This window comes from Necator americanus, chromosome V, assembly GCF_031761385.1.
Source record: "Necator americanus strain Aroian chromosome V, whole genome shotgun sequence".
Taxonomy (NCBI): domain Eukaryota; kingdom Metazoa; phylum Nematoda; class Chromadorea; order Rhabditida; family Ancylostomatidae; genus Necator; species Necator americanus.
The window spans coordinates 5,587,313-5,603,600 of NC_087375.1; the positions used below are offsets into that span (position 1 = coordinate 5,587,313).

The window sequence follows — 16,288 nt, forward strand, 5'->3', positions numbered from 1 at the left end:
ACCTTTATTCTTTGTGATCGACCATGAACATTAAAATGAGCGCAAATTTGGTGCTGAGGAAAATTGTTCAAGTTTTCAAGGACAGAGACGTACGACTTTTGTGCTGCCCTGTTTCTCTGCGCTCTAACACAACGCTTTTAAACTTTACAGAAGTCAGAGGAACAATTTCTACTGTCTATCATAGAGAGTAAGATACAAAAAGTTTTGTGCTCGGAATAATTTTGGAAGAATGGGATTCCACGGGAATCGTGAAAAAACAGTGGCATATTTTCTTTTTAGAAAAAAACCATCTCCTCTTGCTACATTTTCCTGTCGAAATTTTCTGGAAAAACATTGGGAAATAGAAACAAATTTTGATTTGAATGAGTTGCTAGAAGCAAATTTTGTGATTTATCTTACTGAGAAAAGTATTTATGAGAAGAACGCTGGGATTTTCTTGATCATACATCTGGAATAGCCCGGTTAGTACATCATAAAAAAAAGAATTTCCTTGCCTACGGTTCCGTACTGCAGCGGGAAAGCGATGAATTTCCTAGAAGCGGATAATTTTCCCTCAAATATTTAGTTTAGTTTTAAGATAAACGTCTTCGAACTATGAACACGAATAAACGCTTCAATCAAAATGTACGGCTCCAATACAGGATTTAAACGAAGAAAGCTGAAATGCACCCTTTTTTCCCTTTTTTTCTAAGAAAATCAACCGCAGAATACTTCCAAATTTTTATTCTAAAAAATCCACTATGAATTTGTCCCGGAATTGGGACATATTTGCCAAATTTCTGCGGTTTTCCTTGCTCCTGTTGATACTGAGGATTATTCTCAGCCAATCTCTGGATCAATGGTGCTATTTCGACTGCATGTAGTGTGAATACGGCAAAAATTCTTGATAAATCGGAAAAAAATTCAACTGAACGGCATTTGTTCTCCGCTCCATTAGACAAATTCAATCTTCCCAAAGCTTGGCGATTCGTTCTCAACGTTTAGGATTGATTCGGCGGTTAGTTGTGAATTTTCGATTAACGTCATCCTTCTGGACATTCGTTTACGTGTCCAGAGTTGAGCTGAAACAATTATTATTACACTATATTATTATTATATGTATTATATTACTATCCTATTATATTATACTGTAAGGTATAAAATATTATTATCATTTTATTAGGTTTTTATAGGGGAATGGAGTAAAACTTGCAAATAAATTGTATCATCTCCTTTCTGAGCAGCGGCTGACATGTGACATAGATGGGAAGGCGAAGAAATGAGGCGACAATTGTCAGCAATGAGATCGAATCAACTGACATCACATAGAATGAGAGATACCTGGATGAAATGGATGGATTTTAGTAAAATCACTGAAAAACTACCGCAAACCTTCACTTCAACTCACTTTTGAATGAGTGTTTGAGCGTCCAGATACTCCCAAATCGTGATCACCACCGAAAGTAAGTTACTCATTAGATACGTACAAACAACGATTACAAGCGTACGTGTAGCAGCACGGATACGAGCCTGAAATCGTTCTTCGTGGGGAGTTTATAATCACTAAATAGGCCCTTTTCTTGCCATTAAAGGCATCAACGCACGAATCTGAGGTGGTACGGACTTCAGGTGGAGTATTCGTATACGGCATAGTAGATTATGAAGAGGGGGTGATTCCGTCCATTTCTTCCTAATTGCCGTAACAAACCGGGAGTCCGGAAGATGCGGCGCGTGCACACTGCTGGCGCGCTCCAATCGAACTCGTAGGAAATAGCACGCCGATTCGCTCGAAGTCGTATCGTCTGGGCCGTTTTTTTACGGGAATTAGGAAGAAATAGACGTAATAACCCCCTTTCCTTAATCTACGAATACTCCACCTGAAATCCGTAACACCTCAGATTCGTGGGGTGATGCCTTTAAAATAACTGGAAGAAACACTGAAAGGGGTTCTGGAAGGAATGTGTTCGAGTAACCAATCAGAGCACATTTCAAACAGTAAATGTAGACTTATTTGTGGCTGAAGATCAATTTTTTTTTCAAATAGGAAAATGTGTGGGGAATAAACTGTTAACATGCAATTTTCAGTTTTCAGGTAATTTCAGCTCTATTTGAAATGAAGAACTCATGATGGGGTTTTCCGTGCCAGCGTTCAACCGTGTGACCGCGACGTGATCACGACTTGCGACGCAGCCACGACGGAGCGTCTCGTGCAGACGGATTCTTCAACTACACTAGATCACGTGACAAGATCCAGCAATTTCCCTGTTTACTTCTGATCCATTGGTTGATTCCAGTGATTTCTTCTCTAATTTTCTCGAAAGAAACTTCAGAAATACTCGTAAACAAATTTTTATAAAGACGGAGAGGAGGAGATGAAAAGCAATCCAGACGGTAGTAAACGTGTGACGTCACTTCTTGATCGTCTATTTAACAAACTTTCTAACAATACTTCTTCACCCCCAAAATTCCTATAGATCTCTTAGAGCTTGCCCTCTCTCTCTTCAAAAAGGACTGTAAAGAAGAAAAAGATCAGTTCTCGCAAAAGTTGGACACCAATTTGGATGTGGGTTTCTAATCGTTTTTGCCTGTACGTAAACTTTTACATTGAAGATTTCGATTTAATTTTTCCTCATACCGAAAGAACACTTCTGAGTTCGTGGAAAGAAAAATCTTTGAATAATTTCGGACCCAACTCGAAGTTGGTGAGTTGGGATTCCTCCAACTTTAATTTATTCCCTGCTAATTTTCCTAAGACCTCCGCATTTCTAACCCTCCAGTTGCTCGCACGCTATATATGTTTTTTTTTTCTGACAAACCTTTTTCTGCTTCACGCTTTGCTTGTCCTGATTCTGCGAAGTAGTTTTTAGCGAATTCGAATGTTCTTGCAGCCTGAAATTCAAGGAAATATCAGAACTAAAAGGACCGAAACACGTTCGATATTAAAAAAAAAGCAAACAAAATCGTCAATATTTGTCCCAGTGGTAATAAACAAAATCCCTAAGCATCAACAAACTCAGCTCGCTTAACGGTTAACGTCATCTCACCTTCAAGAAATCCCCCGATTCCCACCCATCCCTAACTCAAAAAATTTAAATTTGGAATAGGAAAGAAAATATTAAGAAGAAAAAATGTGATGCGATGGACTGTGACTAACAGTATTTTCAGGACACAATCACAAGAGATTCTTTCGCTCCACTTCTTCAAATTCTTTCGTCTATTCGCCTGAATCAGTGATGACCCACCGATTTCCAGCGACCGCGAAACAACATTGTACTAGAATCATCCGAGTGTAAATCCATCCATACCAAGGATGTTTTCTTTCATCTATTCATTTTCTATTCAAGGAATTCGTGGAAGTATCACGGAAGTGATGCGAGCGATCACGGAAGTAATTTAACATGCGGTATTGGTTAACTGTGTATGTATATACATGATTTCTTCCGGAAAACGGTAATTTCTAACAAAAGAAGGTTTTTTTTTAAAGAAAATTTGGAAAAAACTAAAATGATGGTTTTCCATGTGAAAAATGTTCCCTTATTTATTATCAGGAAGAAAATCCCAAACGAGGCAATATGAAAAAAGTATATATGTAAGGATAACAAACCTATAGATGAGACCAGCGTTGAGGTATAGTAGAATGAAGAACGGTGCAAGAATTGTGAATATGTTCCTGAAATTCGGGATGAGGATAAATTTATTTCTCTGTCCATGTTATCTGGAAGAGAAAAAGCTCATAATCTTCGGTTTTGTTTTCCTCGAATGAACAAATTTTCGGAAGTTAATGCTTAAAACAAAAAAAGAGGGATATTTGCATTTTTTATTTCATTTTGATGTCGTGGAGAGAGTTTTAAAAGCAGCTCTTACGGTAAAATAATGTTTTTCTGATTCAAAGATAATTCTGTTCTCAAAATATCGCAATAACTTTTTATTTTAATCATTAATAACGTTAATTTTATAGAAATGAAGTTAATCCGTGAAAGAAATCGAATCGAATCTAAAATCATTGCAATTGTGTGCATATCACGGAATTGACGGTGTTGGGACCCACGAATAAATAGGAGTAGGGATGTCGTCAGAACTACGGACAAGTTCGTGTTCAATTTTTCAATTTCGCTTAGTAATTCTAACCTCTAAATTTAATTTTAACCCGGGTGTAGCGCAGTCGGTTCGAAGTTCCGCTTCCTACACGATCGATCGGAGATTCGAATCACCCCTCACTAAGCCTTTCGTCCCTCCGGGGTCGATAAATTGCTACCAGACTTGCCTGGGAGGATAAAAACACTGACTTGACACATCGGCTAGCCACCGCAAGTCATTGTATAGGCCAGCTACACGTTCGTAAACCTCAAACAATTCTGAATTGAAGTGAACGTGGGGGCGCATCCCCAGTGGATTGATTAAGGCCAGAAACGTTATCCTTTTATCCTTTAATTCATTAAAAGACGTGGGAAACAGTCTTTGCTGCATCCCTTACGATGCAACATTTTACACGATAGAACGTGGCCACCGCTGTGGGCGTTGTCGAATGTTCACAATCCAACTACGGTAAATGAAATCAAATGAACAGCAGAAGCGCTGAGGCAAGTATTAATCGATAGGTTGATCACAGAGTAAGTGTGTTGTAAGGAGACGTTTGAGGAAATCACTTATGTCTTCGACTTTCCAAGCGCTGACGAATCCCATAACGCGGAAAAGTTAGCTGTTGATAACCACGAATACTAATCCTGGGTACAGCTAAAAAAATCAACAGGTGCTCCCTTTTTCATTTTATATTTTTATATTATATTTACTTAAGGGTGGGTGTGGCGCAGTCGGTTATATGTTCGTTTTGTAGCCACACGGTCGGTGGTTCGAAACCGCCCCAATGTCAACCAAGCGTGCATCCCTTCGGGGTCGATAAATTGGTATCAGACTTGTCTGAGGGGATAAAAACACTGATTTGATCATCGGCTGGCCCTCGCAAGTCATCCTCAACGATCACGAATTCCAGTGAAACGCGTCCCAGGTGGATTGATACGATTCATCCTTTAACTTTATACTATACTTAAATTTATGCACTTGTATAGTAACTATACCTTGTTAGTAAAAACTTAACTAACGACTTTACTTTTAACTAACTAACTAACTCATCCACTAATATGGATTAGGGTTTCTTTGGCAACAGACGCAGATCACGCTTACCCACTCGCCACCGTGTAGCTTACCCGAGATTCCCACAGTGGACCTCGCTAACACGCGCATAAGCACAGAAGGACGATTTGCCATTGTTCGACCCCTGGCTACCGACATCTCAACCCGCCGCTAACTCGTAGGAGGAGCCTGTGGTTTTCGTACTACAACCGCGTTCAAAACCAACGAAGCAGATCGAGATCGTTTGATCGTGCCAAGTTTAGGAAGCCTCATCTGGAAGGCGTGGAGAGTGTCGGTCTTGGTATTGAGAAGAAAATACTGCGAGTGTCGCACATTTCACTGACACCACTATACATTGCGTAATTCCTTTATATACTTTATTTTATACTTGTGCTCTTGAAATCAATCGATATACGATCAGTTCTAAACTTACAAATATAACCGAGATCAGCTCGGCTCAACTCACCTAAAATAAAAACGCCAAATTTTGTTGAATAGCTCATGTTTTCTGACAAGTTCGGATGGTATCACATTCCATTCCTTGAGGCCACCGATACAATCCGGATCAGTGGTGATCTGAAAACCAAAAATTGAGCGAAAAATTTCAAATGGGGATATAATTAAAAATTGATTTTTTAGAATAGCCCAAGGGAAAAATTGCCAAGTCACACTCACAGTAACTTCATTTAGAATTGTTCCTTTACTAATAACTCCACACATTACCGCAATAAATGCAATAATTTTACGATGATTCTGTAGAAATTTCACCTTATTGCTGTTCACAGTGATACAGTACCTAAATTACAAAAAATACAGTATCTAAGAAATAGGAAAAGAACACTAACAATGAGATAACTTACCTTTCTATAGCCGCAAAAGTGATTAGGTAGGTGGAAGCTGTGATTGCAATATGAGAGATGGTCAACATCGGGACCATATACGCTACCCTACAGAAAAATATAAAAGAGGATATTTTAGGAAGATTTAAGTGTGTAAGGGAGTTTAAGGAGGTTTTTTTTTTACAAAAAAAACTATCTTTCTCATTCTACAAATTCTGTGATGTAACAGAATAAATTACTTTTTTTAGATACAGTTTTCCTCTAAATTTTCATAAAAATGAGCAAATTTATAAGCATGAAAAGTAAACTATTAAGCATAAAGGAGCATTCTTCATGATTTTCCTTCATTCATTCTTTTTATATTTATATTATATATATATCTTTATTTTATTATTATTTATTTTTATTATTTTTTGTATTTATATTGCATTAAATATTTTTATTTTGTTTATTTACTTATTTATTTATTCATTTATTTATTCATTCATTCATTCAATATATTTCTCGAAGATTTCTCAGTGAACTAATTAGAGATTTTTATTACATCCGATCAGAATTATATACGCTACACTTTACAATAATATAATAAGGAATATTGTTAAAACGTAAAAAAAATACCTGTTACTCTACCCGACACTGTTCTGGCCTCAGGAAATAATTTGTTCTCTTTCTATTGAGTTTTTTCCTCGAATTTTCGCCAGAAAAAATAGCAGATTTATAAACGAGAAGAATAAACTACCGATAATAACAAAATCCACCTTAATCCAGCATAAAGAGGTGTTCAATGAGATTTTCTTCGGAAATTTCTTACTAAACTATGTTAATACCTCTAAAAAACCTCAGTCCGACGTCACTCTTCCTCTATTACCTTCCTTTTTGGGTAAGGCTGATGATGTTTAGCAATTTATCTATTCCAATTCCAGAATTACGCTTGTAACTGATAAATTCAATTGAATTAGAAGAATTGAATGAATCCACTGCTGAATATGAACATAGCAACAGCGAAATAACAAAAAAAATAATGATATATAATATAAAAGGAACAATATAAACACTCCAAAAGTTTCTTTGATAGATAACCGTATAATATTCCAACAATAAACAAAAAAATCCATAAAAATCTGTGGTGAATTACAGATTTAGGAAAAAAATTCCTGTTTCCACCACGCTGAAACAAGTTTTTGGTTTTTTTTTTTTGTTTAAAGAAAATTAAAAATGGCTCTTATTCTAAAACTTTTCATCTACTGATCCCCTCTGGCAAAAAATATAAGAATCGCTTTATTCACCTGCGAAATATGTGTAACACGAATGTTTCGGCGTCCATCATGTTAAAATCAACGGCGAGCCGGCGGACAACTGTTCCTTTGTGGCATTTGGGGAGGTGATTTTGCTCAGGAATGCAGTTTCTAAGTTTTTGAATAGAAAATAATAAGAACGTCAATGGGACCTATAAATATTTCAGGCAGTGTTTTTGTTTTTTATCTATTTTCTCCATTTGTGATTTCATATATTTATTTATATTTGTTAATTTCATTTCTAAAATATTTTTGTGATATTTTTTGTATATCTCTTGCTTTCATTGTTTCATTTTACATTTTTCTGGTGTTTTATTTTTATAGGAAATTATTTCTGTAGGAAATCAATTCTGTATGAAATTATTTCTACAGGAAATTGTTGGATAAAATTCCTGAAGAGGAAGGACTTATGAGAAAAACAAGTAATCTAAGCCATATTCAACATTTATCACTTTAATATTTATGTTTATAACCAGAAAACAATTTCAGGCCTATTATATCTCATTTCCGAGTAAGAAAAGTACAAATATAATTGAGATATGGGATTTTGACTAATCCATATCAATTTTTTTTTCGTCTTTTGTCTAACGACTATGTCAATTTCATATCAAGTTCACAATGAGGGGCAAACAGCAATTTTGTTAGCGATTTGAGTGAAATTTGTGTCACTCAGAGGAGAAAAAAAAACTCGGATGTCATCCACAGAATACGACATTTTAACTTTTACATTTCAAAAAAAGAATGCATGACTGATGATTGAGATTTCAGAATTTTTTTAAACTTTCAAAGTAAAATTTGAAAATGATTAGATGATGGATTTTCATCGAAGAACTCTACGTTTACACATTATTCTAAAGATTTTCTTTAGAAAGCCCTTTAGGACGTAAATACGGAATCTTCTCATCGTATATGACATGAAAATAGGAAAGGAAAACTTTCCGACGCCAACCTTGACAAATCTCAGCAGTTCACTGTAAGCATAAACGGATCAGCTTCAAAAATACCGTAAATATAGTGATATTATTATTTTATTATTTATTTTTTATTTTATTATTTTATTATTTTGCAATTATTATTACTACTGTTATTTATTATTTATTATTTATTATTTATTTTATTACCTTATTTTATTTTATTATCTTATTATTTTAATTTTGCGAAGGTGCACAATGTATGAAATATCTTTCCCAGGAAAAAAAGATCTGCGCTGCGACATCATTATTATATATTTTCTCACGATATTATTTTAAATATGTCAAAAGATTCTGTTCACCCACGAACGATGGTTCAACCCCTACCCCTATGCCAACCACGGATCTCTCACGATTCCACGGTTGATAAACTGGTAGCAGATGTGTCTGGGAAAAATGAGAACATCTAGAATTGTTATATCGGCTAGTCCCTGTAATTCATTATATAGGCTAGAGATTAGACATTTATCAATTTTAGACGCTACCGGATTAATGTCGCACGTGTTGCGGATCCTAAACGGATTGATTAACGTCAGACACTTTATCCTTGTTTATATACTATGTATTATATCGCATATAATTTCTTCGGAATTTTTTAAAAGCATAGAGCCATTTAAAGGCATCACCCCTGGAATCTGGGGTGGTCCTAGTTGCCGCAGAAAAAACGGCTCGGAAGATGCGGCGCGTGCACAAAGGTGGCGCGCTCCAATCGAACTCGTTGTGGAAAACAGCGCCCCGAATCCTCTCGAAGCCGCCGTTTCCGGACCGTTTTTTCACTGGAATTAGGAAGAAATGAACGGAATCACCCTTCTTTCCATAATCTACGACCCCGTATAGGCGTAGACCACCTGAAACCTCCATCATCTTAGATTCGTGGGGTGATGCCTTTAAATAATTTGATTAAATTTGAGTATTATCGTGTTTTTTCAAATTATTTCAATGATAAAACCTCAACTGAAAGAGGTCATATTAAAAAATGAACACGTGACAGGGAAAATAAAGTAAAGAAGGATAACTTTAGAAAAAAAGTAATTACGCTCAACGTTAAATAAGTGAGTTTCTCAGTGTTCACATTACAGGCACTTATATTCATGCGCTTTATTATTATATGTTTAATTATACCAGTCAAAACAGTGAACGACTTCAAAAATCAACTAAGTAGATTTTTACGCCGAATTCATTCATCCGAACAGAAATGAAATGAAATGAGATGAAACTCGCAAGAAAATTTCCGACAGAAATTTCCTCATTTCTTAGAAATTTGTTCATTTCAAAAATTCATTCATCATCCCTATTTTTTTTTACGGAATGAGCATTAGCACTAATTACCGCTCCGTTGGCATTTTTACTTGCTATGTCATCAGGAAACTGATTTTCATTGAAAAAAAAAGAAACAGTGCAATTCGTATTTCTCTCAAAATCCCCTGAATCAGGATGAATGGGTCATTTCCCCTTGTAACTCGTAGTACATCGCTGATCAAACTTTGCCAAAATTTCTTTCTAAATAAAGAAAAGTATGCGGTTCCGTCGAAATTGAATTCCCGGCCCGTGCGACAAAACGGGAGTTTATGATTGCAGATGAGTAAAGAACAACGAGGTAGTGCGTACTATGTATGTTATTTTTGCATCAAATCCAGAAATATTACAAGGAAATGTCATAAATATCGGATATTTACATTATAGTATTATAAATATCAGATCAAATTATGGGGAAATATTATAAACGTCGGATATCACAACATTAATATTATAAATATGAGATCGAGTAATAAAAAATATTATACAAAATATATTATATTACAAATAAATATTACATTACTATAATATTATTATATATCACTATATTATTAATAAATATTATAAAAAAATTGTTATATTATTAATTTTGGGAGTCACTATTAGAATATTGTAAATATCGAGCCGAATTATAAGTAAATATTATAAATAACAGACCGAATTATAAAGAAATATTATAAATATCGGATCGTGTTAGGAAGAAATATTGAAAATATTTGGTATCTATGTACGTATATTATAAGAATATAAATATCGAGTCGAATTATAAAGAAATATTATAATTATAGGGTCGAATTATGAAGAAATAATATAAATATAGGATATCCTCCTCAAATATGATCCTATTTTTCTCCAAGTCAAAAAAAATGTTTTTAATTTTTTTTAAATTAAAGGCTACATGGTTAAGACTTCACACGACGCATTCATTTTCTGGAACCTTCTAAATGCACGGCTAATCGATTCCGACGATCCCAAAGAATACAATTCACGTACCAAATAGCTTTAAGCGTATAGCTGGCCGTCCAGTTGATGAGCACCTTATTTGAGAGCACAGCTATGTAGGATATTCCCATAAAAACGTCAAACAACGATAACAGCAACAGATACAAGTTACAGGAGTTCCTGAAATTGAAAAAAAAACACATATGGTGGTGATTTTAAAAGGATTAGCTGTTTTTCTAGCCAAAAAATCCTAGAAATTTACGATGTCAAGCGATCTCTGTCGTCTTCTTCTTTCTGGAACAAGAGATCACGTAATCCACGTAATTATGTATGGTATTCCGAGAAGATCCTGTTTTTTTCTGCTTACATTATCCTACTGATTCCTTACCGGAAAGCAAAGATATCCGAAAAACCGGAAAATTCTTGGATTGACGGCTTAGCAGGCGTTTTTTTTAAAGCTCAGCTGAGAAAATAATTATTCTAGATACAGAACTCGAGCATATTTTGTTTCGAGAACACGGAAATGTGAAGTGTTTTTTTCCGTGCTCCAGTAATTCTTACTATTCTTACTTTTTGACCTAATTATTTTATTTATTAATTTCATCCTGTACAGTATTCTTTATTTTTACTTAATCAAACTACAAATCCCAAACCAACTACAAAAACGGATCCACCATGAAAATAAATGCATTTTCGGGGCGCAAAAGTCATTTTTCTCTCAAGGTTCCGATTCTGCTCTTCTACAGTAGGACTTGGGATGGGGTTAACATCGCAGGATATTCGCAGAACTGTAGGTCTAGAAAAATAATACTTCTCGTGTGGAAAATACGTATTTGTTGGGGGTGGATACGTTTTATCCGTTCCCATCAGCTCTCATCGTTGCACTCATACCTACGCTAATCGTCTCTTCGTTCCATCAAAAACAAAAATATCAGAACGCAGGTATACTGTATATGTTATATATAACTTTAAAGTGTAAATACGAAGTATTTACATTGTATGTAAATAGTACTTATACTGTATTATATATTTTATACTGTTTCTATACTTTTTCTATTTTTCTTTTCACTTGTTTCTATACGAGGTGGATACGTTGTCGTAACAGCTAATTTCTTAAAATCCTGACTTTATTTCATTTTCGTTCGTTGATGTTTGTTCGAGAAAGATGTGAAACAAACAAGTGAATGTATGGGAAATTTGGGGATTAGACATAATATCCTCGGTAATCTTGGAAATAATTGCGAGACGATGTTTACGCTGATTACTGTAAGGACAAGGATGTAAGCTGGATTCTAGTAATATCCTTAGTTCCATAGTTCAATATTCTTAGTTCCCCCGGTCCCATTGTCCCAGAAATTGTTTTGTTATTGAAGAGAAAAGCATAGTTTAGATTTAGATTACCACCGCGCCGCTCAGGATTAAACGCTTCAATTATCAATTACTATAGAATTCCACTTGAGAGATTTCGTGGATCACGAAACTGGATATTACACTTGAATTGCAATGCCCTACGATGTTCCAGTCCAGGAATTTCCCCGCCCCCGAAAAATTTAAAAAAAAACCACCCAGACATTCTGATGTGGCAACAAAGTTACGGTAGTCATCATTTCTAAGCTTATCTCGGCTAAAAAAAGACGACGTTGACTGAATTACCCAAATTCGAATATCCGAAATTATCAATCGACCAAAACTCAAAAATCAAACATAATGTGAGTAAATTAGAAGGTTTTTTAAGGAAACTTTTGTAGGAAAAATCCGAAAGCCTCATTTAGAAAAAAAAATTAATTTTAAAGGATCTGATTAGTTAACTTTGTATAATGCTCTTGTTCAATGCTCATCCTGGGCTTTTTTCAACTCAGGACCAGCAGGTAAAATGGGGCACATTTATCCAGGATAACTTCAACATGGGAAATATCGTCAAAGGGAATGCTATGGTTTGCGAAGTTAAATTTTTTCCAAGGAAACATTAATTCGTGGGGACTTCGTCGAAATCCTTTAATTCTATATAATAAGTACTAAATACTAGCGGTACTCCTTTAATTTTAAGAGCCTCTTTGGTTGTTTTATTCCCCCGTTAAAGTCCTTAAAATTCATTAAATTTTTCAAATTTTCTTAAATTTGAACAACTGATGCGAAAGGAAAGACATCCGGAAATCTACCCCTGCTCCTTGTGGACGAATCGACTGGTTTATGCTCATTGAATCACTGTCTTGGACATACATATGTTATTTAGATGGAAAATATTGAATTATTGAGAAGCAACAAAACATTCCTCGCAATCCCTTCCGAAAACACGACGCTTCTCATTGTTTTTCTATTATTTACTTCGACACAAGTGGTTACAATTACCCATTGTGAATACGAATTGTTTACGGATTAGAACGGATCGAAATTCGCGAAAAAAACACTGGTCGGAAAGTCGTCGGAAACAAATCCAAAAAAGATTCTGAAACAAAAGAAAATAACAAATATAAAATCAAAAAGAAGAAATTTGATCACCGGAAATTAAGACCTATTATCGATCGGACGGAGAGGTCTCGACCAGAGAAACATTTGCACGTTTCCCTCCACTACGTATGTAGAATAGCGGGAGAAACGATTGTGGGTGGATTTATTCTAGCCGTATGGTTATCTACAGGATCTACTAATTTAGTAGGAATCGGCAAAAAAATGTTGCTTAGGAGAGCTAGGGAAATCCATTGAAACCTCGTTTACCTACTTAGAATTATATAAAATTTTTCGTTTTTTTCCGTGGCTTTAAAATATTCCTACGGATAATTTCGAAAAAAGATAGAAACGAATGAAATAAATTCCTTTTTGTTCTGTAAGCATGAGTATGAACTTCTCCCGAATTTTTCTACAATCTTTTCTTCTTCAAAAAAAAATTCAACGTCTCAATTTGGTGTAACCAAGTGTAACTTCGCGTTAATAGTGGGTGAAGAAAAAATCCGGAAAAAAAGATTAATAGGACAGAAAAGCGGAATGAGTGCCATGAACAAAAATACCATAAAGTTTAATTTGCATAGGTCAAGCCACTTCAAAATAAATACCCATATATCCGGTAATGGATTGGACTGCATAATTTATTCGATTTTTCTTTGAAATACGTTTTCTGCCTTCGGGCAAAATTTTAATGGGAACAATCCTCTCGGTATCCCTCTGCAACTTCCAGACATAAAATATGAAATCCTAGGGAAATTCATTTCAGGATCAAGATGTTAGGAATCACGTTCCTACGGTAACTCTTCTTGCATATGAAACTTGTCTTTCCATAAAAACATTGGAGCCATAGGATCAAAATTTTCTACTGGACTATTTCCATTTTTTGAATTATTTTCTGGAAAACTTCTCCCGGAAGTTTCCTGCTTTCAATATTGTTGGAAAGCACCATGAAGATCTCCAAAGTTTTCTACAATTGTTCCACAATAAATTTATTTAATTTAAAGGTTTCGAAAAAAAAAGTATACAATGGTGAAAAGAATTTTCTTTAAAATAATGAAAACAACGTCGTTCACGCTTGTTCAGGACCTTCCTATCTTCCTCTCTATATTTACAAAAATTATTGGCATTTTGAAGGCTTTTCGGGTGTAGATGCTACAGAATTTCCGGCTCGTTTCGGCTGCCGGAGGGCTACGGTAGCTTGTGACAAGATAAGGTAAAAATGAGGCAGTAGTTCTCAAAATCATATTTTCCAGTCATATTCGTCATCAATTTTTATCACTTTTTTTCTCCTAGGATTTTTTTGAGCACCTACACCCGGAAAGCATCGATCGTATAGTCACAGCCAAACCTGTTACCGACTGCGCTACACCCGCCAAATTTAAAACGTGGGATTTGGAAACGTGCTCTGTGACAAATAAGCGAATGGACCTACAGAAGAGTTAGAATTCGTAGTTTTTTAAAGTCATAATGTCATAATTTCATTCATATTACATTATGCACAATATTCTATTTGTTTATATTTGTTTATATTTATTTTTATTTCCAACGTTTTATTTTTCAGCACATCTAAGTGTTGACAACCTAAACCTGAAGTTTTTCCGAACTCAGTGCAGAGAAGTTAGACTAGAATTTTCTCCAAATTTTCAACTCTTTTCATGCAAAACTATTATTTCCAGTTGAGTTCACAGCTCAGCAATTTTCCATTTGGATGCATGGAAACTTGTAAAAAAAAAGAAGTTAGTGTCTGGGAGACAAACCTGTGCTGTTTACTGGTTGCGAATACGACAAAGATGAAGATGTTGAAGAAAATACTTATGACGGAAATTGTAACGCCGAACACTACGGCCAACCAGAATCGTGGCACTAAAAAATAGTCGTCCACTTCGTTACATTCTGGTGGTAACGTTGCTGCATCCGATACTGACGATACTGCACCGAACGTTGTTGTGTAGTTCTCCATGGAGGAATATGAATGTCGTGTAGACTATGCTCCAAAATTCCACGACACTAAACGGCCGGATACATGCCGTTGAAGAATTCTGAAATTGTGACGTGACGGAACTCACTCCGAAACGGAAATCCACGCCATTCAAACAACGACTAAACAACGCAGTAACAAACGACACGATTAGAGAAAAAAGAACGAGTCAGCGCGCTTTTCTGAACTAAACATTCAAATCGACTAGGTGAAGAAAACGAATGCTGAAGAAAAACTCGTGAAGTACATGGCAATTGACGAAAATTTACGTGAAAAAGAAGCAATAATGTCACAATGCAGACAGAGGAAGTGGATCCGTAAAAACGATTCTGCATGAAATGTTCATTTCCCCGCTCGGATATTTCGGTGATTAAATGTGGCCTCCCAGGATCTGCAGGACTGTTTGGGGAAATTACGAGTTCAGGGACATCAAGTTGAAAGAAAAAGTTCATAAAGTACGTTTTAATGAAACGCAGACGAAATTTAGGTTAAAAAGAAGTGACTGCGTAGCGGTAGGTGCATCGTGATCACTCAAAGCAACATGAGTGCCAGTGACTACAATTACTGAGTTACCTACTTCCACAGATACTTACATGACCCTCCTTCACCGAACGTGCGCTCTTTAGCATTTTTCCGATCATTCTTTCCTTCGCCATTGCCGTTCAAGATGTCCTCAAGTTTCGTGAGTGACGTTAGCAAAGTCCTTGAGCTGCACCCGGCCGAGCTCTCAGTTGGTCCATCCGTGCAGCGACTCGAAGGAGTTTAGCATCTCTTGGAATCCACTCTAGCGTTCCTTTAGTCCATCTACCGTCAAATCTTCTCATAGCGTGACCGGCGCAACTATACTTTGCTTATGCACTGATATACTTTCCCCTGGGTCCCAACGACGGGAAATTTTTCCTAAGTCAGAGATGCTAAGACAAGCTAAATGTTGTGTACGGCGAAGTTAGACTTCAGATGGTATCTCTCAGGGACCCTGTGATTGATAACTAGCTTCCAAGATATGGCAGCAGTGTCTGCTTATGTCTCCATTGCGTACAAGAACACTGGAAGAACTGTCGAGTCAATGGGGTCAAATGGGCACGGAAATCTTGGCCCGTCAGTTGGCCCCGTAGCTTCCCTGATGGGTGTGAATCCTGCCCACGCTGCTCTCATCCTTCTATTCAGTTCTTCCTCCAAATCGTTTTTCATATTCATAGAGCGTCCGAGGTATACGTATGACGATGTTTCCACGATTTGGGAGCCTTCAAGTTGTACTCCCCCGTCCTCGCAGTAGACATTCTCTATGAACTATATCTTCTTTCTGTTTATTCGCAGTCCTATTCCCTTCCCTGCTTCGTTCATTTCGGTGGGCTTCGTTTTTGCTCCATTGGTACTTCTCAAAACGAGAACGATGACGCCTCCAAAACAGGAGGA

The 16,288-nt window shown here is 36.1% G+C and overlaps 1 protein-coding gene across 1 annotated transcript; it reads right to left on the minus strand.

The window, feature by feature from the left end:
• Positions 1 to 933: 933 nt before the first annotated feature.
• Positions 934 to 14,854, minus strand: RB195_013002 (uncharacterized protein; the record flags this gene model as incomplete). Its single annotated transcript, XM_064202624.1, has 10 exons — positions 934 to 1,061; positions 1,193 to 1,320; positions 1,388 to 1,509; positions 2,796 to 2,868; positions 3,584 to 3,649; positions 5,576 to 5,685; positions 5,785 to 5,905; positions 5,970 to 6,056; positions 10,504 to 10,632; positions 14,652 to 14,854. The coding sequence occupies 10 exons, from the start codon at positions 14,852 to 14,854 to the stop codon at positions 934 to 936; spliced, it is 1,167 nt and encodes a 388-aa protein (XP_064058505.1).
• Between the last annotated feature and the right edge of the window lie 1,434 nt (positions 14,855 to 16,288).